This window comes from Octopus bimaculoides, chromosome 12 (assembly GCF_001194135.2).
Source record: "Octopus bimaculoides isolate UCB-OBI-ISO-001 chromosome 12, ASM119413v2, whole genome shotgun sequence".
Taxonomy (NCBI): domain Eukaryota; kingdom Metazoa; phylum Mollusca; class Cephalopoda; order Octopoda; family Octopodidae; genus Octopus; species Octopus bimaculoides.
This window is the reverse complement of record NC_068992.1, coordinates 11,266,954-11,277,136: the sequence shown is the minus strand read 5'-3', so window position 1 is coordinate 11,277,136 and position 10,183 is coordinate 11,266,954. Positions and strand designations below refer to the sequence as shown.

Sequence of the window (10,183 nt, the reverse complement as noted above, 5' to 3'; positions counted from 1 at the left end):
TGGCAGGTTTCCTGAAGTTGGTATTGCAGACCATAAGATTGGTTGCATCACAGAACTCCAGCAGTCTGGTTCCCTCCTCGTTGCGGGAACCGAAGCCATAGCCTCCATGTATGCCATGGAAGCCCCCAGCACGACGTCCGACATGACCGTTGAAGTCTCCAGCCACAAAGAGAAGGTCCCTGTCACTCGTCGACATATATATATATATATATATATATATATGTGTATATGTATAATATTATATATTATTCTTATTGAGAGTTAAGTGTATAACCAATGGACAGGATGCAATTCTTGTGTTAAACCATATAGGAATCACCAACAACTCTATCGATATACTCAAATAAATATAACACAATGTAAAGTCGCAATGTTAAGCCAAACAATGAATGACACACTTGTAGAACATTCTGAAATATTTAAAACAAAACTATTTGAACATTCATCTTTTCTTGTGGATAGCTAGGTTGCTGCTTTAATAGTTCACTAGTTTGAAATCAATATATTATAAAAATTCAGAGCTAGAGAACTGCCACCTATTAAAACAATCTTCTGGCTTGTGATATATAGCTTTCTGTTCATCACCAAACTAATGTCAGCCACATCTTAGAATTTTTAGATTTTTCATTCTTCTTTCAATGTATTCTTCATTGTTAATCATTTTTAGTTTTGCAATTTCTTTTGTGTGTGTGTGTATGTTTTTTTAAAAATATTTTATTGTTTATTCTTTTAATTTCTTTAGCCATTTTCTTCTATCTTTTATCTTTTATTTCTTATCTTGTAACAAGACGGAATGAATTTTAATTTTTAAGAAAGTAAAATGCTTTTTTTCTCATTTCTCTGACCAGCATTTCCACTTATTGTGTCAAGTAAAACTTATTTCTGTACCAACGTGTATATGTATGAACGTGTGAATATAGGAGAGTGAGTGTATGTGTGTGAGAGAGAGAGAGAGAGAGAAACTCTGTGTGTGTGTGTGTGTTGGCAACGTTTATCTGAAGTTTTATTTAAGTTGAAGTTGATGGCAAGTATGCTTCAACTTTCTTAGTCTCAGTTCTTGTATATTTGCACGAAAACCATTTTGGGAAATGTTAGATAATGTAAAAATATAACGTTATTTATTGTTGTTCTCTGGAGAAATCATTTGGAATAAACAACATTACCAATCAAATTAAGGATGACTATTGCTCTGTTAGAATTTAAACTTAAGTTTTGAACCTTTGAGAGTAAGGTTATGTGTGAGTTTATCATTGCTCTTGATCACTAAATCAATAGGATCTCAGACTTTTGGTCAATTATTCCACGTAGTTACTATAGTTACTATCACATAACTAGTACTGTATGGTGTTCACATTCAAGGAGCTTAACACTGATTGCTTCATGAAAGCTGTCTATAAATAGCTACATTTGCAAGGTACACCTCAGTGTTATAAGTATGAAGTGCATTATGTAACTGGTGAGAGTTTTGTTTGCATGTGAAGGTGTATGGCCTACTGGTTAGGGTGTTGTGCTTACAATCACGAGGTTGTGAGTTCTTGCTAGCTAGTTATCAATAGCTATTTTGTGGGATAAAGCTCACAGTTTTAAGCAGCAAGTTATGCAAAATTGACTGTATTTTTTGTTAGGTCTCAGTAGTTAGGACGATTGGGCTCACAATCATTAGGTCTTGGTTCGTTTTCAAACTAGGCAATAAGTGTCCTAAAAGTGCCTTTCATTTAACATTGTTCCATACATTCAACTGAAAATGAGTACCACTAGTAGTTGTAGACTAGCCTGTTGACAAACTGATAACCTATTTAGCAGGGAATGTGGTACATTAAGCCAGACTACTCTGAAACCTTGATTAAGATCCGATCTTATGAACTGGGATGCTTGAGGCAGCCTTTTTATTATCTTGCAAGGCAAATATTTTCATGAGGCTGTTTGGAAACAGAAATTTCATTTAATAAGTTGGAAGTTTACAAGAGACCAGGCTGTAAAATGGAAAGATTTCTTCACAATTTGATCGGAGGGATTTACAGCAATATATCTGACAACTACTTTACTGAAGATTAAATTGCTTTTGAGGCCTTGTCCACTCCAGTCTCTTATAAAACTGGAGCTGCATTTATTGTGCCTTTTCTGTTCATCCATTGTGCTGTCATTTAGCTTAGATCAACCCTGATTCAGCAGAATTATAATCAAAAGTATTTCGTCCATGGCAATCTTATTTAAGATGATAAATTGTGATTTGAAAGTTCATTTGACTGAGATTTCTAGTAGATTAAGTAACTCCAAAAAGGCCTCCCAACATTGTGTAGAATAAAAAAAATAATAATCAGACTACTGGCTGATGAGTGTTAAAGTACAAAATACTGTAGGTGTACTGATACATCCCTCCATTTAATTTAACCATATTCTAGCTGTTGGTAGAGATCAACTAGGCCTTGATAAGGAGAGTTATTTACATAAAGTGCAGTGTTCTTGCCCAGTTGAAAATTATATGAAGCTTGGTTGTATGGTTGAGTAATTTTCTTTGTACTGCTGTGGATTTTGGCTTGAACCCACAGTGTAGCAACTTGGGCAAGTATCTTGTACTATACCTTAGTCCAACCAATGCCTTGTGAGTAAATTTGGTGGACAAAAACTATGAAAGCCTGTGGTTATACGTACAAGGAGATAATTTCTAAGTATATTTCCAAATGTTTAGGAACACCATTGTTTAAAATGGAATGATTTCTTAGACAACACAAGGTTACAAGATATGCTCAGTTGAGTCAAGAACCCCAACCCCAGTAATTGGATGTTGCATTGTTTTCTCCTCCACCCAATCTGATTGTAGCACCATTGACCCCTGTGGGATTTCATTTCAAAATCTAGAACAAAATGGAAGACAGTTGAAAATGGTGTTCATTGCTTTGCAGTTTCTGCCACCTTCTGCATATTCATTTGAAACGTTTTGTTCTTCCTTTATTTTCATTTATTAATTTTTTTTTTTGTCTAAATATGATTATGAAATTTTGATCTAATTTAACACTAGAAAAATTTGTGAAAGTAAAAAATTAATATATAATAGAAAACAAAATATAGTGAGTAAAATCATGTTTTTGTTAATTAATCATACCTAGATTTCTTTGAAGTTTTTCACAAGATGGGAGAGAATAATAAAAAAAACAAAAAAAAACAAAGAAAAGGAAAATAAAAAGGCCTTTCATTTGGTTTGCATTAGATGTGCTTTGTTTAAATATCAATACAAGTTCCATTGCTTCATGCATATAAAATTAACATTAAAAAAGTTGCATTTTGAGATTTGTATTGTATTGAAATTGCATTGAGATTTTTCTTAACTTTCATTGTTAATACTCTTCAAAGAGACAAAAAGTAACAGACACAAAGAAATGATCATTGTACATCTCAGCATTAAAATCATGTACATCAGTGATTGTACTAATGGACAGAGCTCTCAAGATGCAAGTAGTGCAGGAGATTGTTCTCATAAATTGGGTTGTATTAGTTTAGTTTATTTCTAACTTTGGTTTTAACTTTTGACTCACTGTGCTCATTGGACACTAGCAAGATGTAGGCATCACTGGCAGAGCCAATTGCATGTAAGAAGATCAATCATCTACCAAAAGAAGAATAAGCTATAAACTATACCATGCTAAAACATGGCTTCTCCTAACATCATTTTATATCCAGACATGTTAGCTAGCATCAATAATTTTGGAAATCCAAGACATCTAATAACATACACAAACACACACACACACATAAACAATTTTTTTTTACTCTGCTGAACTGTTAAAGACAGCTAAATAATATTTTTGTCTTTTTTATCTTTTTTCCCCACACAAACTATTTTATTTTGACATCTGTTTATGCCCAAGCAAATAAATTTTGCTGAACCAGCCTGAAGAATTTTTCGATATGTTGGAATTAAATTATATTTTTCTAAATATTTATTTACATCTAATGTACATTTAAAGAAAAATGTGTATCTTCTTTTTCGCTTTCTCTCTTTTTTTATCTTATTGCAACAGCATATGTTCCAGTTATTTTTGGTGTCTAGTCTTCTGTTTAAAATGTTTATCTAGTGTAGGTATTAACACCTCATTTGGTATTCGTCACACTTTCACGTTTAACCATGCTGACAGTTGTTTGTGAAAAATCTGAATGGTTGCATGTTAATAATTCATAAATATGAAAGCTATAAGTCGTGAAGATAGACACATAGACAAATGTTAGATTAGATGCTTTATAGCAGGGGGTCAGGATTTTTTTACTATCAGGGGCAAATGGTAAAGGCATAAAAATTCATGTGGGGTACTGAGACAAAAAATGAACCCTTGAATTTACAAATTCATAAATATTTAACTTACTGTTTAAACCTTAACTTTTGAACCATTTATTTGTTCATTACTTGGGTTTTTATCGACTTTGCTAGTCTGAGCTTTTAAATTTGAAATCTGGTAAAATTGTAACTGCTGGCAAGACAACTGCCACCCCTACTTTACTATATTTAATTTCAAACCTCTTGATTCTGAGATCAAATCTAATCAACAACAACTTTACCTTTTATCCTTCCAAGTGCAATAAAATGAAGCATTCCAATAAATAAAAATGGTGAGTTAACAGATGTAGCTACATGTAGTCTGGCACTCAACTGGTTCTGACGATTTACCAATCTTGTATGAAGCCAGTATTGATTTTTTAGCATTGTTACAAAAAACCACACATTTGTAGGTGTATGTGTAAAGAGACTTTGATAATCTACATACATTGCTGGTGGTTCTTATTTTATTGATTCCAAGAAGGGATGAAAGTTGTCAAATGCAAGCAGAATTTGAATTCAGAATAAAAGGGGACACAAGTAAGTATTGCTTTCTTACACAGTTACAAGGTCTCAGATTTCAGAGGGCAAAACCTTTGAGGGTATTGAACCCCCAAAATTTAACTGGTGATTCATTTTATTGACCGTGGAAGGATAAAAGGTGATGTTGATCACAACGGGATTAGAACTCAAAATGTAAAGAACCAGAACAATTACTGTAATACATTTTGTGCCACACTCTGTTCTGCTCATTCTCCACTCTAAAGTAATACTCAAGTACATACTGCAAGAAAATTTAACCAGAATATTATGGTTCGGGTAAGCAAAAAGCTTTAAACATCAACAATAAGAAGAACAATTTTCTTTTAGTTTTTATTATCTTTGAAATAATAACAGAAAATATCATGAAATCTTCTCAAATGCTTCTGTGCACAGAATTCTTGATGTCTGTATGGCAGATAATTCTGTCAGACAACATTTTTCTGATGGATTGTCTTTTTCTTCATATGCATAAAGTTACCTTTTACACTTCAGATGATGTACAAAATTTTCTCTATGCCATAATTTATTGTTCTTTGTTTTTATATCCTCTATACACCCAAATAAATCATTCACAATAAAGCATATCATATTTGAACTAGATTCATTCATTATTAATTCTAAAATCAAAGCAGGTTGTTGAATGAAAATACCTTTCTACAACAAACACTATACAAAACTGCCCCTCCTCCACTTTCTCTCTTTCACACACACACATTCCTATGCTTTTTTTTTTTCATATTTTTTTTACTACTGTCATAAGAACTGTTTACCTTGCCGCCATATTTCACCTGTGCAGCTGCTCTTATCACTAAATATGTCACTGCTGCAATTACTATTTCCATGTCTCTGATAGAATACCAGACAAGTCATAAAATGTTTTTATATTCTGTTTTGATCTTGTTTTACCTTCTGTGACCATTATAGAAATTTCTATGACCACAATGTGTGTTAATAACAAAATGAGACCATTTTAGTACTGGCAGTTTTGAAATTTTAACTTATCAAAACAAATATTCATTTAGTGGAATAGCTAAAATGTACAAAATACTGGAAGTGGAACTCACCGCTCATAAGTTTGTATCAACTATGAAGATATTATTATATATTATTCAATAAGGGTATGTACATTAATAAAATACTCCAATAAAATAATTATTTACTTTACAGAAATATTGGAAAAGAATTTATCCTCATTGTTGTTATAACATCCATGATTCCATGTTGGTGCTTTGGGTAAATTAGCCTTATGGAACATTTATACACCACATAATCCAGTATTTGTATCATTTCTGTAATGGAAAGCTAGTATCTCTTACTCAATATTTTCTCTTAGCACCTCTTCATATAATTTCCTTGGTCTTCTACAAGAGATATCTTCCACAACAGCAGAGTCAGAGAACTTTATCATCTATCATTTATCCATTATAAAAATTCATATTTACATTGATAAATATGCGTTTATATATATTTAATATATTGATATAAATGTGTGTGTCATACACACACATATGAATAAATACATACCTACATACATGTGTACGTACATACTTACATACATATATTTATAAGGTATATCGCAATATATCATTGATAAAATAATTATTGGTTTTACAGATATAAAGTAGTTTATCAACATTATATTACTGTTTTAGCATGCAAGTTTTCATGTTGACGTAGGTTGGGCAAGTTAGCAATATGTCAAACTACTACAGCCTTTTAGCTCTGTGTTACTTCTCTGTGAAGACCAGCTAGCATCTTAGATATCCTATCTCAACATTTCTTCCCTGTAACATATTTGGTTTTCTTCTATCATGGATAACCTCCATTGCCATTCAACCATTCCCAGTTATGGTCCATACAAATACAAATATATTTTAAGTGCATGTTAATAGAAGCTTTCAACACTGAGTTGTTCCTCAATTCCCTTGCACGCTCACCTAACATCAAAATATCTTATGTTCTTGAATATTCTTAATCATCCCAATCCATCAATTGTTAATTAGCTGTGTTGCCTTTAAGACAAGTGTAAATGAAATTTGTGACATAGCAGAATCATTAATAATGCAAATGATATGAAATTACTCTAGATTTAGCTTCTCTACAATAATCACCAAATGGATTATGCCTATCATTCTTCATTTCATCCCTCTTTTCAGGTAAACATCAACGACATGGGAAACAAGGACCAGAGTTGATGTCAACCCCAACTAATGTTTCAGTAACTAGGGGAGAGTTGGCTGTTTTGAAGTGCACTGTTAAAAATTTGGGAACCAAAACTGTAAGTCCAAAAATTCTTTGATTTCTTTCACAATTTGCTTTCAGCTTTTTCTGATACCAAATTTAATCAGTTATACTTTTGGTCATTTCTCATATCAATGTAACCATAAATGTTCACTGATCAATTCTAATATTAATAGAAATTAACACCAATTTGTGTCTGATACATTTCTTTCTTCTCTTAAAGCCATTGACTATTTATCAGTAGTGATTCCGACAGTATCACCACTCTCTTTACATCTACTGCATAATGTATCCCATATTCATCTGAAGACTACATAGTAGTTAGTAGCAATGAGAATTATTTGTTAAGAGCTGGATTATGTAAGATTTAGAAATTCATATCAGGACTTGTTTGTTTCTGATTCCAGATCAGGAAGGATATTAGAGTGTTTGTTTGTAAGAAATACATTAAAGATACTATCATTCTTAATTTACCTTTTAACCTATGAGATAAGTATATTACTAATCTTAATATACAGTTTGACCTCCAAGATAGGAATAATTCTAAGAGTAAATCTGAAAAGTTACTCAGACTCTTTGTTTTATCATTATCTATTTGTTTATTAAATAGTGAATATAAAAATTAAAATATTAAAATCAACAGCAGCTGGAGAGAGTGACAAACCAATGTTGTTTTATATTTTATAAATATCTTAATCTGGTCAGTTATTTGTAAAACTAAAAGTGGAGGATTATTGCAATAAAATACCTATATACCTATATATATATATAACATATTCCAAGAAACATCTCAGAGATGTTCTGAGATGCAATATTAGTGATGCTTCTGGGATCTTTTGGGATCTTTCAGCATCAGACCCTCTCTTCTACCCAGTTGATCCAGTCAGGATTGATCAAGCCCCAGCTTGCTTTCCAGCAGTCCACCCCACTCCCCCTTTATTCAAAACCACCAGTAGCCTTCTATGTTGCTTCAGTGATGGAATAATAAACCAACCAAACCATTTGATATCCCTGTTATATCTTCATGTAACATTAGCAAGCTTGTATGTGTCACTTTTATATTGACATGTAATATATATTTTCTCACTTTAATTCAAAACTTGTGATGTATCTCCAATAAAATTAATGCATTTACTTTTGATTTGCAACACTATCCAGATGTCATCACTCAACTTGACATAGAGCACTCTTTTAATTCTCTTCCTCCACTTCAAATGTAATGCTCAATATCATCATTTAAATTAGAAAGTTAAAATGATTATGTGATTAATTGCATAGTGGGATGCTTGCATAAGTTTTGAATTTCAATCTACCACAAGAATTTTACCTCGTGTTTGGTTGGATTATAATTCTATTATTTGTTAATTCAACAATAAATTAGGATCTTCTGAGAATATCAATGCTAAACTTGTATCATGTCCAAGATAAAGAGAGAGAGAGAGAGAGAGAGAGAGATTGAGGTGGGAATGAGATTTGGCTCTCAACAACTTAGCACTATGAAATTGAGATTACATGTGGATTATTATGGGCCCCATCAGTTGATTTCAGAGATGCACATTTTAATTACATGTGAGAGAACAGAAAAAAAGACATAAATTAAATTGTCAACCTGCTTCTTTATTCATCTGTTTTCTGAATAGGGTTCATGCAGAACGGTGAGAATTGAAACAATAACATATCTCTTCATACTATAAGTTCTTGCAAATTTCTGCATAAATACCTGATCACTGTTGTTTTACGTCATCAAAGGATACCTCCTCCTCTTAGGCAATGTGTGTTATGAACACACGTTGTCTAAATAGAGTGGTGTGTTCTTGACATAGCGTTTTAAGAACACCAAGTCAGAATTCTTGAAACGTTATGTCGAGATCTTATTTTAATATGGACTTCTTTTAACTGGAAGAGCTACTTTGATATCAGCATTCATTTAAAGATAGTTCATATATTAATGCAATGATGTAAGTAATTTATTATTTATTATAAAATATAATATAATAAATTATCTATACAAGTTTATTAAGCTGTGAAACAATTGTTGTTAAATAAGAATTTCTCAAGTTAAAATAAATTTTATCATAGTATATTTCTCTTGTTATTTATGATTAAATATATATATATATATATATATGATGAGCTCCTTTCAGTTTTCCTCTAGCAAATCCACTCACAAGGCTTTGGTCTGCCCAGGGCTATAGTAAAAGACACTTGCCCAAGGTACCACACAGTATGACTGAATCTAGAACCATGTGGTTGCGAAGCAAACCACTTACTACACAGTCATGTGTGTTCCTATCAGAACAAATACTGCAAGAGATTCTATCCAATACTCTAATGACTCTGCTTTAGAGGCATCTATGCTTACCTGTATAGAAGCTTCTAATGAATGCCCACCTTCACTAACAAATTCCATGCCAACACTCAAATTTAATGTATCTGTTCAACCATACAAATAAATTTCACATTCTCATATACAACAGATCATCCTGTAATCTATCATTAATAATCACAGTGACTGACAAGTAAATGTTAAATAGAGAAATATATAAATATGACAATAATCAAACGAATTTTCCCTGTTCTTTGAAGGTGACAAATATTAAATGAACAATCCAATAGATTTCTACAAGTATTCCAACATAATATTTCTAATGTATCATTTGATAAACTGCCTGTGGTGATTGGAGAAATCATGTGATTGTCGCATTCAATGAATTTCCATTCTATGTTTGTTTGCTTTCTTGCTGTATCTTATCTTGGTAAATCGCTGTATACATCGGTGTGTATGTATGTAAGTATCCATGCCGTTGTACATATGTTTCAGAAACTTTCAAACGGGTGTTTGTGTGTGAGGGTGTGGTCCAGTTCAATGTAGATACACACACACACACACACACACACACACACACACACACACACACACACATATAATATATAGATCAATTGATAGACAGACAGGTGAATGTACATACATATATATGTATGTATTTATCCATATGAGTGTGTGTAAAACCATTAGTAATATACATCATTATTTGTGTTATATATATATATAAATATGTATGTATGTATATATATAAATACATATATATA

General features: G+C 32.1%; 1 protein-coding gene across 3 annotated transcripts in view; it reads left to right on the top strand.

Annotated features, from left to right (window-relative positions):
• Nucleotides 1-10,183, top strand: part of LOC106872298 (zwei Ig domain protein zig-8) — a 569,829-nt gene that overhangs the window by 328,829 nt on the left and 230,817 nt on the right. For all 3 annotated transcript variants that reach the window (XM_052972105.1, XM_052972103.1, XM_052972104.1), the window contains exon 3: nt 7,009-7,130. In XM_052972105.1, coding sequence (XP_052828065.1) covers nt 7,009-7,130 — 122 coding nt within the window. The remainder of the gene's footprint in view (nt 1-7,008; nt 7,131-10,183) is intronic.